This window comes from Symphalangus syndactylus, chromosome 13 (assembly GCF_028878055.3).
Source record: "Symphalangus syndactylus isolate Jambi chromosome 13, NHGRI_mSymSyn1-v2.1_pri, whole genome shotgun sequence".
Lineage (NCBI taxonomy): Eukaryota > Metazoa > Chordata > Mammalia > Primates > Hylobatidae > Symphalangus > Symphalangus syndactylus.
Window position 1 is genome coordinate 60,822,090 of NC_072435.2, and position 19,298 is coordinate 60,841,387.

General features: G+C 41.0%; 1 protein-coding gene across 2 annotated transcripts in view; it reads left to right on the top strand.

The window, feature by feature from the left end:
- Positions 1 to 14,304, top strand: part of MSRB3 (methionine sulfoxide reductase B3) — a 201,004-nt gene extending 186,700 nt beyond the window's left edge. For both annotated transcript variants that reach the window (XM_055237083.2, XM_055237084.2), the window contains one exon: positions 10,574 to 14,304. In XM_055237083.2, coding sequence (XP_055093058.1) covers positions 10,574 to 10,741 — 168 coding nt within the window. In that variant the 3' untranslated portion in view covers positions 10,742 to 14,304. The remainder of the gene's footprint in view (positions 1 to 10,573) is intronic.
- Positions 14,305 to 19,298: the final 4,994 nt, after the last annotated feature.

Sequence of the window (19,298 nt, forward strand, 5' to 3'; positions counted from 1 at the left end):
ACTGACTTCCACAATGGTTGAACTAGTTTACAGTCCCACCAACAGTGTAAAAGTGTTCCTATTTCTCCACATCCTCTCCAGCACCTGTTGTTTCCTGATTTTTTAATGATGGCCATTCTAACTGGTGTGAGATGGTATCTCACTGTGGTTTTGATTTGCATTTCTCTGATGGCCAGTGATGAGGAGCATTTCTTCATGTGTTTTTTGGCTGCATAAATGTCTTCTTTTGAGAAGTGTCTGTTCATGTCCTCTGCCCACTTTTTGATGGGGTTGTTTGTTTTTTTCTTGTAAATTTGTTTGAGTTCGTTGTAGATTCTGGATATTAGCCCTTTGTCAGATGAGTAGGTTGCAAAAATTTTCTCCCATTGTGTAGGTTGCCTGTTCACTCTGATGATAGTTTCTTTTGCTGTGCAGAAGCTCTTTAGTTTAATGAGATCCCATTTGTCGATTTTGGCTTTTGTTGCCATTGCTTTTGGTGTTTTAGACATGAAGTCCTTGCCCACGCCTATGTCCTGAATGGTATTGCCTAGGTTTTCTTGTAGGATTTTAATGGTTTTAGGTCTAACATATAAGTCTTTAATCCATCTTGAATTAATTTTTGTATAAGGTGTAAGGAAGGGATCCAGTTGCAGTTTTCTACATATGGCTAGCCAGTTTTCCCAGCACCATTTATTAAATAGGGAATCCTTTCCCCATTTCTTGTTTTTGTCAGGTTTGTCAAAGATCAGATAGTTGTAGCTATGCGGCATCATTTCTGAGGGCTCTGTTCTGTTCCATTGATCTATGTCTCTGTTGTGGTACCAGTACCATGCTGTTTTGGTTACTGTAGCCTTGTAGTATAGTTTAAAGTCAGGTAGCGTGATGCCTCCAGCTTTGTTCTTTTGGCTTAGGATTGACTTGGCGATGCGGGCTCTTTTTTGGTTCCATATGAACTTTAAAGTAGTTTTTTCCAATTCTGTGAAGAAAGTCATTGGTAGCTTGATGGGGATGGCATTGAATCTATAAATTACCTTGGGCAGTATGGCCATTTTCACGATATTGATTCTTCCAACCCATGAGCATGGAATGTTCTTCCATTTGTTTGTATCCTCTTTTATTTCATTGAGCAGTGGTTTGTAGTTCTCCTTGAAGAGGTCCTTCACATCCCTTGTAAGTTGGATTCCTAGGTATTTTATTCTCTTTGAAGCAATTGTGAATGGGAGTTCACTCATGATTTGGCTCTCTGTTTGTCTGTTATTGGTGTACAAGAATGCTTGTGATTTTTGTACATTAATTTTGTATCCTGAGACTTTGCTGAAGTTGCTAATCAGCTTAAGGAGATTTTGGGCTGAGACAATGGGGTTTTCTAGATATACAATCATGTCATCTGCAAACAGGGACAATTTGACTTCCTCTTTTCCTAATTGAATACCCTTTATTTCCTTCTCCTGCCTGATTGCTCTGGCCAGAACTTCCAGCACTATGTTGAATAGGAGCGGTGAGAGAGGGCATCCCTGTCTTGTGCCAGTTTTCAGAGGGAATGCTTCCAGTTTTTGCCCATTCAGTATGATATTGGCTGTGGGTTTGTCGTAGATAGCTCTTATTATTTTGAGATACGTCCCATCAATACCTAATTTATTGAGAGTTTTTAGCATGAAGGGTTGTTGAATTTTGTCAAAGGCCTTTTCTGCATCTATTGAGATAATCATGTGGTTTTTGTCTTTGGTTCTGTTTATATGCTGGATTACATTTATTGATTTGCGTATGTTGAACCAGCCTTGCATCCCAGGGATGAAGCCCACTTGATCATGGTGGATAAGCTTTTTGATGTGCTGCTGGATTCGGTTTGCCAGTATTTTATTGAGGATTTTTGCATCAATGTTCATCAAGGATATTGGTCTGAAATTCTCTTTTTTGGTTATGTCTCTGCCAGGTTTTGGTATCAGGACGATGCTGGCTTCGTAAAATGTGTTAGGGAGGATTCCCTCTTTTTCTATCGATTGGAATAGTTTCAGAAGGAATGGTACCAGTTCCTCCTTGTACCTCTGGTAGAATTCAGCTGTGAATCCATCAGGTCCTGGACTCTTTTTGGTTGGTAAGCTATTGATTATTGCCACAATTTCAGAACCTGTTATTGGTCTATTCAGAGATTCAACTTCTTCCTGGTTTAGTCTTGGGAGGGTGTATTTGTTGAGGAATTTATCCATTTCTTCTAGATTTTCTAGTTTATTTGCATAGAGGTGTTTGTAGTATTCTCTGATGGTAGATTGTATTTCTGTGGGATCGGTGGTGATATCCCCTTTTTTGTTTTTTATTGCATCTATTTGATTCTTCTCTCTTTTCTTCTTTATTAGTCTTGCTAGCGGTCCATCAATTTTGTTGATCTTTTCAAAAAACCAGCTCCTGGATTCATTAATTTTTTGAAGGGTTTTTTGTGTCTCTATTTCCTTCAGTTCTGCTCTGATTTTAGTTATTTCTAGCCTTCTGCTAGCTTTTGAATGTGTTTGCTCTTGCTTTGCTAGTTCTTTTAATTGTGATGTTAGGGTGTCAATTTTGGATCTTTCCTGCTTTCTCTTGTGGTCATTTAGTGCTATAAATTTCCCTCTACACACTGCTTTGAACGTGTCCCAGAGATTCTGGTATGTTGTGTCTTTATTCTCGTTGGTTTCAAAGAACATCTTTATTTCTGCCTTCATTTCATTATGTACCCAATAGTCATTCAGGAGCAGGTTGTTCAGTTTCCATGTAGTTGAGCGGTTTTGACTGAGTTTCTTAATCCTGAGTTCTAGTTTGATTGCACTGTGGTCTGAGAGACAGTTTGTTATAATCTCTGTTCTTTTACATTTGCTGAGAAGAGCTTTACTTCCAACTATGTGGTCAATTTTGGAATAGGTGTGGTGTGGTGCTGAAAAAAATGTATATTCTGTTGATTTGGGGTGGAGAGTTCTGTAGATGTCTATTAGGTCCACTTTATGTAGAGCTGAGTTCAATTCCTGGATATCCTTATTAACTTTCTGTCTCGTTGATCTGTCTAATGCTGACAGTGGGGTGTTAAAATCTCCCATTATTATTGTGTGAGAGTTTAAGTCCCTTTGTAGGTCACTGAGGACTTGCTTTATGAATCTGGGTGCTCCTGTGTTGGGTGCATATATATTTAGGATAGTTAGCTCTTCTTGTTGAATTGATCCCTTTACCATTATGTAATGGCCTTCTTTGTCTCTTTTGATCTTTGTTGGTTTAAAGTCTATTTTATCAGAGACTAGGATTGCAACCCCTGCCTTTTTTTGTTTTCCAGTTGCTTGATAGATCTTCCTCCATCCCTTTATTTTGAGTCTATGTGTGTCTCTGCACGTGAGATGGGTTTCCTGAACACAGCACACTGATGGGTCCTGACTCCTTATCCAGTTTGCCAGTCTGTGTCTTTTGATTGGAGCATTTAGCCCATTTACATTTAACGTGAATATTGTTATGTGTGAATCTGATCCTGTCATTATGATGTTAGTTGGTTATTTTGCTCGTTAGTTGCTATAGTTTCTTCCTAGCCTCGATGGTCTTTACAATTTGGCATGTTTTTGCAGGGGCTGGTACCGGTTGTTCCTTTCCATGTTTAGTGCTTCCTTCAGGAGCTCTTTTAGGGCAGGCCTGGTGGTGACAAAATCACTCAGCGTTTGCTTGTCTGTAAAGAATTTTATTTCTCCTTCACTTATGAAGCTTAGTTTGGCGGGATAGGAAATTCTGGGTTGAAAATTCTTTTCTTTAAGAATGTTGAATATCGGCCCCCACTCTCTTCTGGCTTGTAGAGTTTCTGCTGAGAGATCAGCTGTTAGTCTGATGGGCTTCCCTTTGTGGGTAACCCGACCTTTCTCTCTGGCTGCCCTTAACATTTTTTCCTTCATTTCAACTTTGGTGAATCTGACAATTATGTGTCTTGGAGTTGCCCTTCTCGAGGAGTATCTTTGTGGCGTTCTCTGTATTTCCTGAATCTGAATGCTGGCCTGCCTTGCTAGATTGGGGAAGTTCTCCTGGATAATATCTTGCAGAGTGTTTTCCAACTTGGTTCCATTCTCCCCATCATTTTCAGGTACACCAATCAGACGTAGGTTTGGTCTTTTCACATAGTCCCAAATTTCTTGGAGGCTTTGTTCATTTCTTTTTATTCTTTTTTCTCTAAACTTCCCTTCTCTCTTCATTTCATTCATTTCATCTTCTATCAGCGATACCCTTTCTTCCAGTTGATCGCATCTGCTACTGAGGCTTCTGCATTCTTCGCGTAGTTCTCAAAACTTGGCTTTCAGCTCCATCATCTCCTTTAAGCCCTTCTCTCCATTGGTTATTCTAGTTATCCATTCTTCTAATTTTTTTTCAAAGTTTTTAACTTCTTTGCTATTGTTTTGAATTTCCTCTCGTAGCTCAGAGTAGTTTGATCGTCTGAAGCCTTCTTCTCTCAACTCATCAAAGTCATCCTCCATCCAGCTTTGTTCCGTTGCTGGTGAGGAACTGCGTTCCTTTGGAGGAGGAGAGGTGCTCTGTTTTTTAGAGTTTCCAGTTTTTTTGGTCTGTTTTTTCCCCATCTTTGTGGTTTTGTCTACTTTTTGTCTTCGATGATGGTGATGTACAGATGGGTTTTTGGTGTGGATGTCCTTTCTGTTTGTTAATTTTCCTTCTACCAGACAAGACCCTCAGCTGCAGGTCTGTTGGAGTTTACTAGAGGTCCACTCCAGACCCTGTTTGGCTGGGTGTCAGCACCGGTGGCTGCAGAACAGTGGATTTTCATGAGACCACAAATTCAGCTGTCTGATAGTTCCTCTGAAAGTTTTGTCTCAGAGGAGTACCCGGTTGAATGAGGTGTCAGTCTGTCCCTACTGGGGGGGTGCCTCCCAGTTAGGCTGCTCAGGGGTGAGGGACCCACTTTAGGAGGCAGTCTGTCCGTTCTCAGATCTCCAGCTGCGTGCTGGGAGAACCACTACTCTCTTCAAAGCTGTCAGTCAGACAGGGACATTTAAGGCTGTGGAGGTTCTCGCTGAGTTTTTGGTTGTCTGTGCCCTGCCCCCAGAGGTGGAGCCTACAGAGGCAGGCAGGCCTCCTTGAGCTGCGGTGGGCTCCACCCAGTTCGAGCTTCCTGGCTGCTTTGTTTACCTAAGCAAGCCTGGGCAATGGCGGGCGCCCCTCCCCCAGCCTCGTTGCCGCCTTGCAGCGTGATCTCAGACTGCTGTGCTAGCAATCAGCAAGACTCTGTGGGCATAGGACCCTCCGAGCCAGGTGCGGGACACAATCTCCTAGTGTGCCGTTTTCCAGGCCCGTTGGAAAAGCGCAGTATTAGGGTGGGACTGACCCGATATTCCAGGTGCCGTCTGTTTCCCCTTTCTTTGACTAGGAAAGGGAACTCCCTGACCCCTTGCGCTTCCCGAGTGAGGCAATGCCTCGCCCTGCTTCGGCTCGCGCACAGTGCGCTTCACCGACTGTCCTGAACCCACTGTTAGGCACTCCCTAGTGAGATGAAACCGGTACCTCAAGCAGAAATGCAGAAATCACCTGTCTTCTGTGTCGCTGGGGCTGGGAGCTGGAGACCGGAGCTGTTCCTATTCGGCCATCTTGGCTCCACCCTTGGCAATATTTCATTGTTCTTTTGGTTCCTACCTAATTCTCACTTTAGTGCCTAGGATCCTTTTTTAAAAAAAATTGTGGTAGGGATGACACCATGCATGCAGTGAATTAGGCCTCATATTTGCATAGGAATTGTAGATTCATTGGGAGCCAGTAGCCTACCACCTCTTTACAGTACATGTTTATCCATGTGTCCAGTGACTTCTCAGATAATGTTTTTAGTAAAGATTTACTGAGAGAGTTAAGATTGGTTCAGTCCTGTCACCACTTTTTCTAGAAGTCTTGCAGTGAGGTTCTTCTAAAAGAATTGTTGTGTAGGAAACAGCACACTGCCTAATCTTTGCATTGACAGCACTGAAAACAAGCAAGGGTCGGAGAGATTCTTCACTGTCTTCATTATAATTGTTGCTTGTGGGTACCCTGTTATATTCTGATTTTTGTTGCAATTTTATTTGTTCTCTTTTGTTATTCCACCTACTGAATTGAGGAATTACATTTCAGTTATCTCTTCCAAAGAGGATCTTCATCTTAAATTTACTCGCTTTGGTGGGCACATGTATTTTCCCTCCAGCTGCAGCCGTCTTGTAACAATTTTCAGCTATAAACAATTTTCCTTAATTTAATTTATATTTTCAACTAGTGGTAAAATACATTGCTTCTATTCCAGTTTCACTAACTGCTACGAATAATTATTTGACAGCCTCTCCCTAATCCTCCAACCCCAGCCTGTTAAGCAACGCTTTGTCAGGAGTTTAAATTCAGTGCAAAGAGGTAAGATTTCCACAGTTTAACCTGCAGTTCAGTGAAGTAAGTTCCTTCTAGAATACCTGGGGAATTCTTCCTTCTTCAGATCAAAATTCTCCAGCTGGAGCAAATGGGAGACTAATAAATCACTTAACATTTTGTAATTTTTTTTAAGGAAACCATCAGATCTCTGAATTTACCCACGTTGGAGTCTATTTATGAGTGCTGCTATTACTGCTTGAGTCTATGGTATAGTCCCTTAAGTTTGTTTGAGATCATTATTAATTTGTTCCAAGTCAGCCAAATGAACAGAAAGGTAAATATGCTCCAATAGAAAGTATTTTTCAAAAGTTAAGCAGTTTTTGGTAAAAACCCCAAACCTTATTAATCTTCTACAGATGACAACTCACATATTGCTGATGATTAAAGATACACATGTGTTACAATAGGGCTTCAGACTCACAGCCCATCTCTCTTTTTCTTGATCTTTCAGTAAAATCATAATGCTAAACTGGTGACTTCACAGTCATTTCCTTGGCAAAAGATTAATATCACAAGCACAGAGGAAAAAAAGCCCCCACTTACACACAAGTGTCTTCAATAACAGTGGGAGAAAACAGAATACTACTGGCAAAGTAAATTGCTTTTCTTCTTAAAACTTTTCCCATCCTGCCCCATGTGCCCAAGTGTAAAAGCTCTGCTTTGAAAATGCTTCATTTCATAGATCAAACACTTAAGAGAAAATGACAATAATAAAGCCCAAACATCCTAGGAATAGCTAGGAGAAAAACCTCTAAGACAGTGGGAAGTACATCAGTGCAGAAAAATGTAACTGTGTTGAATACACTATTTGTGTTTCTTATGTATACAATTGAGAACTGCAGTCAGATTTTAAGGAATTATGTTAAATTTGATGCTCAAACATTTATTTTAGGGGGTCCTTTCCCTTGGTTCTCTGCAGGTTCTTTTGTTGCCAGCTTTTCTGAATGGGAGGCTTAGGTGATAAAGGATTCTTGTGAGAATTCAAATTTTTTCTCTTGAACAATCATCTGATGCTCTTCAGAATGAAGACCAGAATATTCAGGTACATTTACCTGTGAAATAAAGAAACACATAACCATTAAAAACAACATTCAAAATGCACACTAAAGATTCTATCCCCAAATAAATCATTAACAGCAGGTCTCAGAGATTTCTTCATCGAGCAACCAGTTTGTTTCAGTTACAACCAGTTGTGCTGAGAGACCCCAACACATTGCCAGTTGGCTGGGGCCTGGGAGGCAGAACTTGCAGGCAGCTAAAGAAACAATGCTTCTCTGGCAACTTCCATTTATCCTCCCAGCTTTCCCAGGGCTAGAAGTTGCAAAGAATGGGCTCCACGCGCATCCTCTCAGGGAGGAGCCTTCAAGGCTTGTGCGCTTTTCAAAGAAACCGGGTAACGGTCCTTTCTGGGAGACTAGGTTTACCTGGGAGGAGGCTCGAATGGCACTGCATGGTTAGGCTTCCCTCAGACAAATGGCTTTGCCGGCATTGGGGTGGGCATGTATGTGGTGCCACAGATACAGATGAACACCTTTCTATGTTTTGAGATGATGCTTCTCCCTCAGTAACCTAAGGCTGCTGTGACTCTTCCAGAATACCTTGTGGCAAGTATGATGAAGCCATAACTATCACTTTCAGGGGACTCAAACCGTTTCTGAGAATTTTTCTACCCCCATCCTCAACCCATATATTTATTAGCAAATAGTTTTCATTGTCTTTTTCTAGCTATAATTTCTCTTCCTCACTGCTTTTTTTTTTTTTTTTTTTTTTTTTGCCTTGGAATAGGGACACACCTAGAATCAATGTTTACCTTTCTATTTAACCAGAATACTAGTTCCAGATTAGCAAATGAAACTACAGGTTGAAAACTCACCCAGTTCAACAGACTCAATTATTGTAATTTAGATTTTTAAAATATGATTTGGGAAATTAAGATCATATAACTCATTCTTAAACACCTTCAAATATATCCTCACTATGCTTTATTTTTGGTGTAGAATACATAGAAATATTTTCTAAAGATGCTCAAGAGATTATTAGCAAAGGCAATATCATTTATTTTTCCCAGATAGCTGCATTCTCTCATTAAACACACACACACACACACACACACACACACACACACACACACACACCCCTAAGGCTTTTAGATATATGAAAACTTCATCTCTTAAATGCCAAGTGATCCAAGTGCTGGAGCTGCATCTGAGATCAGTAATTGTGCACACACACTGGTCACCGAGAGCACTGGTTCCTGTTGGACAGCACCTTGACTATTTTGGCAGGCAGAAGTGGGTGTTTTCCTGTGTCCATTGGGCAAGCATATGTATTTTTACTGGTTCATCTTAGCTGTGGATGCCTAAAAGTTTGGCATCAATTGTTTATAGAAAGGAAAAGCAATCTGAGCTGTCAGCCTTGATATTACCTAAACCTGCATAGAATGTGGTAAAATAATACAAGATTTGCTTTTTAGGCCTGTTTCATATTTTCTAGGCAATAGATCAAATCAGTTCAGGGTTCATTTTTAGCTCTTTAATAAACTGACAGAGTTTGCTGGCAGTGAAATGAGAATGCACTTTTAACATGGAAGTGCCATACAGTCAAATTTGCTATTTCTACTATTTATTAATAACTAGGGAATACTTGAGAATTGAGCTTAGCATGTTCAACAGGGAAACTAAGATTCTAGTGCTTTTCATTGTAATGAGCACTTTCTCTCCTTTTTCTCTCTTCATCTCCATTTGGTATCTCAGCCCCAGTCCCCTGTCAATTCATACTCTTTCCTTGAAACTTGTGTTTTATACACCAAACCAGCACAGTGAGAGTTAACAAATCATTGATATGCTTTTTCTCTCATACTCTTACCTAAATCTTGACTCTTCCCTCTCCTCGAAATGCCCTCCCCTAGAGATACACTTCTTCCAGGTCCTTATTCCAAAGTCACCCCAGGTAGGCCTCTTCTGACCACCCTGTCTAACATTTCATATCACCTTCCTTTTTTCCTCCCTTAGCATTGCTTTCTACCTTCCATGCTTTATAGTTCACTTGTTTTCTTGTGTACTCTCTGTGTCTCCCACTAGAATGTAAGCTCTACGAGGCCAGGGATTGTTGCCTGTACTCCAGAGTCTAAAACAGTGCCTGGTTTTAGCAGGCACTCCATTAATAAGCGGATGAATGGAAGTCATTTACTTCAGGCTTTGGTTTCTTTGTTCCATGATAAATGATGGATTTTCACAGCCTGCTTGAATATGGTGCACCAGTGTCTCCATCTCGTTTGCCCCATCCCTGATGGAAAAGGGTAGTAGATATCTAAGTGTGACATGTACTTTCATCTCCTGCAGCTGTACCCAGCATCAACGCAGTTAGTGTAGGGGTATTCACTGAGCCAGCCTTTTTGGAGAAACTTTCTCTGGGCTGGATTTCTCTCAAACACCAACATGATGTTCCTTCTGCCTCTGTCTAGACCTTAGGTCTCTTCTTCCTCAGCTTTTTGAATAGTCAGTAAAATTGATTTTAGCTAAACAGCGTATTCCTTTTCTTTATATTATAGTTCATTTGGATAAAGAAGCCAGCATGACACTCGACTTGTTGGAATCCAGGAAAAAAACAATTGTGTATGCTAGAGATGCCTCCTTTTGCTACATTTGCAGCCCTGGTGACTGTGACATAAATCTATTGAGCCTTGCCATTGCTTCGCTGGGTTCCAAGAACATCCAATGCTTGTCTGATGTTAAGTTTTACTGCCCATGAAAGCAAACATCACCTCTGTCATGGCCAGTTAAACAGTATCTTTTCAGTGGACTTCTGCATATCTGAAACCCACCCATCCAAAGCCAAAAGTAATGCCAGGGGGAAAGATTTTATGCTGCCATGTTTCTTACAAGGGAAGATCAAGGGTCAACTTGATTCATAAAATTACTGCAGTCATTTTTCAGCTGGCTGAGAGACTTCACAGATTAAAAAATACAGTGGCTCCTAAATGATTTCTGATATGCACAATTCTAGTGTTTTTTATTCTCAGCATGTGGCGCAAAGCCTGCCAGAAACCATCTTTGCGGCTATTGACAGGCGGATTAGAAATCATCCACGATGGTTTCCTTCATTTCTCTACAGGCTGGTCATCCATTTAAACTGCTTAATGTGAATTCCTCTCAAAGCTTGCTTTGTACATGCTTTTCCCTGACGTTTTGTTCTTCTCTTTCAGTGTGGTGCTCACCTGGGGCACATTTTTGATGATGGGCCTCGTCCAACTGGGAAAAGATACTGCATAAATTCGGCTGCCTTGTCTTTCACACCTGCGGATAGCAGTGGTGCCGCCGAGGGAGGCAGTGGGGTCGCCAGCCCAGCCCAGGCAGACAAAGCGGAGCTCTAGAGTAATGGAGAGTGATGGAAACAAAGTGTACTTAATGCACAGCTTATTAAAAAAATGAAAATTGTTATCTTAATAGATATATTTTTTCAAAAACTATAAGGGCAGTTTTGTGCTATTGATATTTTTTCTTCTTTTGCTTAAACAGAAGCCCTGGCCATCCATGTATTTTGCTATTGACTAGATCAAGAACTGTTTATAGCTTTAGCAAATGGAGACAGCTTTGTGAAACTTCTTCACAAGCCACTTATACCCTTTGGCATTCTTTTCTTTGAGCACATGGCTTCTTTTGCAGTTTTTCCCCCTTTGATTCAGAAGCAGAGGGTTCATGGTCTTCAAACATGAAAATAGAGATCTCCTCTGCAGTGTAGAGACCAGAGCTGGGCAGTGCAGGGCATGGAGACCTGCAAGACACATGGCCTTGAGGCCTTTGCACAGACCCACCTAAGATAAGGATGGAGTGATGTCTTAATGAAATTGCTCAGCTTTGTGGAAAGTTTGAGCTAACGTCATTTTTGTTTTCTCACTGAAAGGGTGTGAAGGTCCAAAGTCTTTCCTTATGTTAAATTGTTGCCAGATCCAAAGGGGCATACTGAGTGTTGTGGCAGAGAAGTAAACATTACCTCACTGTTAGGCCTTTATTATATTTTCCATTGAAAGCATTGGAGGCCCAGTGCAATGGCTCATGCCTGTAATCCCAGCACTTTGGGAGGCCGAGGCGGGCGGATCACGAGGTCAGGAGATCGAGACCATCCTGGCTAACATGGTGAAACCCCGTCTCTACTAAAAATACAAAAAATTAGCCAGCCGTGGTGGTGGGCACCTGTAGTCCCAGCTACTTGGGAGGCTGAGGCAGGAGAATGGTGTGAACCCGGGAGGCGGAGCTTGCAGTTAGCCGAGATCGCGCCACTGCACTCCAGCCTGCGCAACAATGCGAGACTCCATCTCAAAAAAAAAAAATAATAATAATACAAAAACTAGCTGGGCATGTAGTCCCAGCTACTCCTGAGGATGAGTCAGGAGAATCATTTGAACTCGGGAGGCAGAGGTTGCAGTGAGCTGAGCTCATACCACTGCACTCCAGCCTGGGCAACAGAGTGAGAGCCTGTCAAAAAAGAAAAGAAAAAGAAAGCAGCATTCGAATGTAAGACAACTGTAAAATATTGAGCCCCACTTGGTCTAAAATTCAAAAAGAAGAACGTCTGTCCATCACCTTTTTATAAGTCCCTCTCTCCACACCTAAAAGCAGCTGCAGCTGGAAGGGCATAAATTCCACCGTGTAAAATAAAATATTAGGGGCAACACACTTCATCAAGGCAGCAGGAATGAGAGAGAGCAGAGAAGATCAAGGATGAAGTCTTGGGGACTGAAAAATTCAGTGCGGGGCAGAAAAACTGACAGGGCACTACAAGTAACAAACAGAATCCAAGTGGGGTGGCCCTTGTGCACAGAGCTCCAGGTGACCTCTGGAGAGACATGGGCATTCACATGGAAAGCTAAAACGAAAGTTCAAGTTTCATACTCAACATAATCTTTTGTGTGACAAAGGACAAGCCATTTAGCCTCTCTGTGCCTATTTCTTCATGCGTAAACTGGGACTCATAATATTTGTAAAATGTATTGATACTCTCAGGGCAAATTCACTATATTGCTATACAATTGAGGTCAGTGTTGTAAAATTAAACTGATCTGGTTCTAATTGCCTCAAAGGCCAAAACCCAGGCATCTGAAATGGAAAGAAGCAGAGAGGAGGCTGACTTAGCTGATTGGTATGGAAAGAGTTGGGCCAAGAGCCAGAATTTCCCTTTGTGGCAACACGGCTAGTTTTACTTTGAGAAGCTCTGCTCAGTTGCTTTATAACATTAAGTCTGTGCACAATAAAGTTTTCACAGTATAAACGATGGTGATATAAGTCAACATTGCTGTAGCCAGGTGTGAAGGTGGTATGGTGTGTGACGAATGTACATCCTGTTTGTAGCTTTGGATGCTAATCTTGAATTGTAGTTTAAAAATATATATTTTTGTAACTCTTTGAAAGCTTATGAAGACTCACAGCTTTCCTTGTAAGCACTAAGAGAAAAAAAAAGAAAGAGGGACATTTGACAATTTTAAAGAAACAACAAGAAATTAGAATGAAAATCTGTGACAAACAGCGTCAGTGTGGCCATGTCCACATTCCTACATATCTCTCTCTACAAGCACCTCTCTAAGAAGCCTGACATCCCAGTGGACTCTTTATAGTCATGTACGCTTGATTCCAGAAGAGCTCTGGTCTTATCTGGATGCTCAGATAAGAGGTTTCTATCTGAGCATCCAGATGCTCCCTCAGGTTCCAAGACATTTCACCCCAGGCCCTGGGTTCACTCTGGAATTCGTAGGCTTCACGTCTCTCTAGAAATGAGGTGTAAAATTTAAGACCAGACCTCAGCCATCAGTGTCCAGACCATCCTAGAAGTCTTTCCCAATCTCACAGAGAAAGCCCTAGTATTTCCCAGTGACCCCAGGATTCCACGTTGGGGTGGCCAAAGAAATAGGTCTCTCAGGGCTTTGCCACAGCCTGCAGCCCATACTCCAGAGGCACACACAGCACCTCTCGGCTGCTCCAGCTCTGTGGGATAGCCTCCCCTGGGGTCCGCAGGACGCGGGCCACAGTGTTGAGGTAGACAAGGAGGATCAATCAGAGGCCTCTTCCCTCTCCACAGAGACTGGATTGTCATTGTTCCTTCATTTTTATCGTAGGGCTTAACATTTCACTCAGAAAAAGCCCCTCTTTTTCTAATCCTTAGTCTTTGTTTCAAGGAAAGCCAGTTTTTCTTCTACCACATTTTCCAGGATCGACTTTAAGAAAAATGCAACATCTATTGAAAAAGAGTGGGGTGTATGCATGTGGTTTAATTCCAGATTGCTTTTGGGTTTAAGTGGTATCAAATTTCAGTATATTTCTGTCTTATGTGAAAGAAATATATTACTAAAACGTCAGTGAGCAATAATGTCAGCTGTCGAACACTAGATTTATTTTTGCAGGATATGGAGTGCAATGAACTGAGTCAGTATGGCAAGGTGTATGTGATCTGTGGGAGTTATGCCATTTTTTTAACGTAGGAAGTGCACGGGACTTTCCCTCTCTGCACTCCAGCTCTTACTGTACCATTAGAAGATGCAGATTTCTGTTGGTGTGCGAAAAGTATAGCCTTACATTCAAGCAGAATGGATCTGAAGAAAGCAGCAATATCTGTTGTATTAGAGAACATTCCCATGTGTTTAAACTCTTCACTTCTTAGATGCATTTAAATTCTTAATGCAAATGACATAGCAATTTGAAAACTTCTCTGTATTACTTGTGTTTAAAATGTCTTGCTTTAAATACAAAAAAAATGGTAAAGGGGATTATCTTTTATTTAGAAGGTTAAATATTATTTTTGCCTTAGATAGCTTTGTAATAATTTTTCTCCAGACAATTCAACACTTTTGAAAAATGACATGAATTTTCATTAAAAACCCTTTTCCTATGTTTATTGTATACAAGAATTATGCAATAAAATTTCTTTGTAAAAATATTTTCTTCTTTGATTCCTAAAGACTCCTTTTATTTTCAGCACAGATACATGGACTGGAGTTTGTAGCAGACTGTTCTGTTTGCCTCCTTAACCAGCTGACAAGTCTGTAGTCTATATAGAGAGCCTTTCATCTGATGCAGTCTTTGGAAGTTGGGTCTCTCACAGTAGGGTCAAGTCCAGCTCTCCATACCACAGGCCCTGGGAGAGGCCTCCAGGGATCTGAAAGACTGGAGGAAAGGGACACATTTGCAGAATTACTCAACCTTCACCTCACCTCAGCAAAATCTTCAGCAGCTTGTGTATGTTTCTTGCTTAAAATATGGATTTGGGAGTTCCACCGTGAAAACTCAGCGGGTAAAAATGCAGGAATGATACCACGCTGATGCCTTGCCTTCTGTTAAAAAATTTGACAGGAAACTTACACTATCATCGAGGGTTGGTCTCTAGGGAAGTATATTAGGAGCTTTCCACTGCTTACAGATGATTTCACTGATAAAAGACATCTCTACAGATAAGTTTTGATATTGTATTATTTGTTGTTGAAATGTTGAGTTGTTTTGTATTGTTTATTTATTTACTTTAGGGGGCAGAAGTGGGGTGATGAAGACTTTTGTTCTTCAGCCAGTTCTTTAAGTCATATTCCTGGGATCTTAAAATTCACAGGCCAGCAACTTTATGTAGTGTACCTTAGAGCACTGCTTTTCATAGTGTGGTCCTCAGACACTGAGGCATCAGCATCACCTGGGAATTTGCCAGAAATACAAGTTTCCAGGTTTCATCTTGGACTTCCTTAATCAAAAATTCTGGGCTGGGGCCTTAGCAATCTGCATTTTAGAAAGCCCTCCATGTGATTCTTGTGCTTATTCAAATTTGAGAACCACTGCCTTGGAACTTTTAGTGAGAAAACTTCAATTAGTATTAATTTTAAAAGCATTTATATCTGACCCTCGAAAACGGCTTTTTTTCATCAGTACTTTTCTTTCTATAGGGGTGGGTGGATGGTTTTTCCAAAATGTCATGCCTTTTAGCTCTTCTCCTCTCTCACTACCCGTTTGTCTTGTCCTGGAGGACTAGCCTGTCCTCATTCACTAGCACCACCTTAATTCCTATTTGCATTTCTGGACTGAGCCTGGGCTGCCCAATGGTGCTTCCCAGTGCCTTTCTAGACCACAGAATGTCCATGGCAGGGTTCATCACAGTAATTCCAAGAATTAGAGAGCAGACTTCAGTGTATAAATTTACATATCACCTTTCCCGTCTCTTCTATTTTTCTTATACTTCCTTTCAACATTATCATCACTTTTTTTAACCATTTAAGAGATTTCTTCAAAGGTGCCATGTACCCAAATCTTCAACTCTTTCTTTTTGTCAGAAAACTGCTGTTACCTAGATAGTAACAACAAAACGACTTTTGGAAGATACTGGCTTTCGAAAAAGGTTGAATTTAAAAACTGTGTTTGGGACAAGCTTACTAGCACCCCATACAGGTTTCAAACCAGAGCTCATGGTGCTTTACACAGCAGATTGAAATTTCACCATATTTTGAGATTTTTTACCTGAAAAAGCCCTCTGCCATAGAAGAATATTCTGGCAAGAATGCTTCCCATACACTTACTCCCAGAGGTCAGTCTTGTGGGCCAGTCTAGGAGGAATTGGCCCGAAAATGACTGTAAGCTCTGGAATGAGGCAGCTCTGACACGTCTTGCCCAAAACACCTGAAAGGCTGTCCTACGGGTGTAAAGAGCTTTTATGGAACCATCATGAAATAAAACCATGGTGACCTGAAATTTGGTAGCCAAATCAGATTCCTAGCCCACATGAGATTTTCCTAATTTTTAGTTGATTACAAAACCATACCAACTTGTCAGATTATGGATGCCAGGGAGTTAGTTTCTTTCTTTCTTTTCTTTCTTTTTTTTTTTTTTTCTTTCTTTCTTTCTTTCTTTCTTTCTTCTTTCTTTCTTTCTTTCTTTCTTTCTTTCTTTCTTTCTTTCTTTCTTTCTTTCTTTTCTTTCTTCCTTTCTTTCTTTCTTCTTCTTTCTTTTCTTTCTTTATTTTTTTTTTTTTTTGGAGTCTCACTGCCCTGTTGCCCAGGCTGGAGTGCAGTGGCATGATCTCGGCTCACTGCAACCTCTGCCTCCCAGGTTGAAGCGATCCTCCCACCTCAGCCTCCTGAGTAGCTGGGATTACAGGTGGGCACCACCACGCCTAGCTAATTTTTGTATTTTTAGTAGAGATGGGGTTTCACCATCTTGGCCAGGTTGGTCTTGAACCCCTGACCTCATGTGGTCCATTCACCTCGGCCTCCCACAGTACTAAGATTACAGGTGTGAGCCACCATGCCCAGCCAAGGAGCCTCATTCTTATTTCAAGGTTTTCAACTCTCCTCCCTGCAGTATCTACCCCGCTATTCCCAGTAAGCATATACTCACTCACCCTTATTATCACGCAGGTTAGACTGGAACCAGACAAATTTTCTGGAATAAGCAGAAGGGCAAGTCAGTCAGAAATTAATAAGTACTTAGTTCAGCACAGCCCAGACATGGGCAAGGTATAGAAGTGTAAATAACTAGAAAGCAAAGTAAAAGAGGTTTTATGCATAAATATAGCCCGGGAGAGAGTCATAATTGTTAAGTTACAGTTGCCCGAACTTCATTCCCATGGCCTTCAATCCCACCACAGGATTTCTTTTTACCTTAATGATACTGTGGATTGAATAACCTCTGTCGATAAGTCAGGCACTTGATCCATTATTTCTACTGTGAGGTAGGTAGTATTATCCTCATTTTACAGATGATGGTGCTAACAGCTCAAAACATTAAGACAAATTACATAGCTAGTCCATGGTCAAGCTAAAATTGAAATCTAAGTTCCTGTGACTTCAAACACTGAGCCCCTAGCTCCACTCTGGGCTGCCTCCCATGTAGGACACTGGCTACTTGGATAGTGTTCAGTTGTGGTGGGTTTGAACCTGGGGGAAAAATGTATATAGCATTTCTTATTTGTTTCAAGTTAACTGCAATTCACACTTCCGAAACACGTTCTGCATTGTGACTGTGTTATTTCAGAGAGGCCTAATTAAGCCTTTGTACGTCTTGATTTTCTTACACTTTGGTGACAGAGAGTTTCATATTTTTCTTCAAAGGGCTAACTTTAGCACTCCTAATAATTCTTTTTCTTTAAATTAAAACAATTTTTTCCTTCAATAGCTTTTGGGGTACCAGTGGTTTTTGCTAATACAGATGAATTCTGTGGTGGCAAATTCTCAGATTTTAGTGCATCCATCATCCAAGTCACACTCCTAAGAATTTTAACTCCTACAGCAAAAAAAGTCCTATTCTGGATTCATATGGAAAAAAGAAAGAATAGAGGTGATACTAAAGATGCATTTAACCAAAATACTCAGTTTTTGGCATAGCTGATCCAGCTCATCCTTTCTCATGCAAAAAGGTATAAAGCCCAGGTGGTGGGGATGGGGTGCCTTTACCAATGTCACTAAGTCAGACTCTACCATGGGAGGGTGAAGGAGGAGGACAGGTTCCTGAGGGCTCTCACCACACTCAGAGCATGTCTGCAGGACACATGATGGACCTATCCCAGGAACTGATGGAATAAAGAGGTTTGTTTCTGTTTGATTACAATTCATGACAGATTGATACCTGCAGAGACATTCGAACTTGAGGTTTTACCCCCCTTCTCTTTAACACCAGAACTTATAAGGCTACTCAGGCATCTGGTGTTTGTTAGACGGCTGCGTTGCATCATCCTTATGATTGCTGGGGAACATCTCCTAGCATTCGAACGATTGGAGGAAAGACTATGGGGCACAAAATGGCCTCATCCGGTTTACATCTTTATTACTGCGCTTCTCGCATACCTGCTTACATCTGGAAAAAATCTCCAGGTAAACCTCTTGGGCTCTTTCTCTAAAGAGTAACTGTAATTATTAGGGCTATACCCAAATTCAGCTTAGAATAGGTATGTTGCTGAACTTCAGCCAAAACCCTGTGCCTGTCTAAAAGAGATTTTCTTTTTTTACATCCAATTACATAGGAGGGGCCTTTTCCCCACACATGGCCAGTGGGGTTCCTGATTCTTTATGCCCAAGGCTTCTATTTATGCCCTTAGGGAAAAGACAGGGAAACTTTAGGGAAGAAACAGAGATCTCTTCAAATCTCCTCAGTGTTTTTTCCTCACTAGCAAATCCCAGAATTCTAATGTGGATTGCAGATCATGTCAAAATTTTACAAATGCTAAATCTTTACCCTGCTAGGTACTATCACAAACTTTACCTGACTAACCAACAGCATCAAAACAAAACAAAGAACAACAACAATAAAAATTGCAAACAAAGCCAACTACCATCTCTGTTTCCAGCCTATCCCTCTAGTATATGGAGTTCATCCATTCAGCATGATTTATTGAGCACGTACTAGGGTACCAGGTACCATGCTTGGCACAGGAAACCCCAAACTGAATAAGACTCCCTGTGTCATGCAATTAGCTGGAAAAACAGACCTGCAGCTAATTATGCATAATACTGGCATGTTGCATAGGGTTACGCAGAAGTGTGGATAAAATGTAATGAAAATTCAGCTGGGAGAAGGATGAATTATCCTTCCCTAGAAAAGGGATGAAGCAGGGAGAGTGGCAGTCAAGGAACTTCACTTAGAGATGAAAGTGCAGCTGGGTCTTGAAAACTATGTAGTCTTTCACATAGGAGAGACGAAAACAAGGTAGTTCAGAGAAACAGTGGGGTGTGATCTGTCACTTTTTCAAACACATTTCTGATTATTTTGATAAGTAGTGGTTGTCTAAGATCATCTCATAAGATGCTTTTTTCCATTTGCTTCCCCCCTCTCCTTTTTAAGCCATATATATATGTCTTAAAACGTATATATATATATATATATATATATATATACATATCTACAAGCATGCTTCATCTTACTGTGCTTCACTTTATTGTGCTCCGCATATAGTGCATTTTTTACAAATTAAAG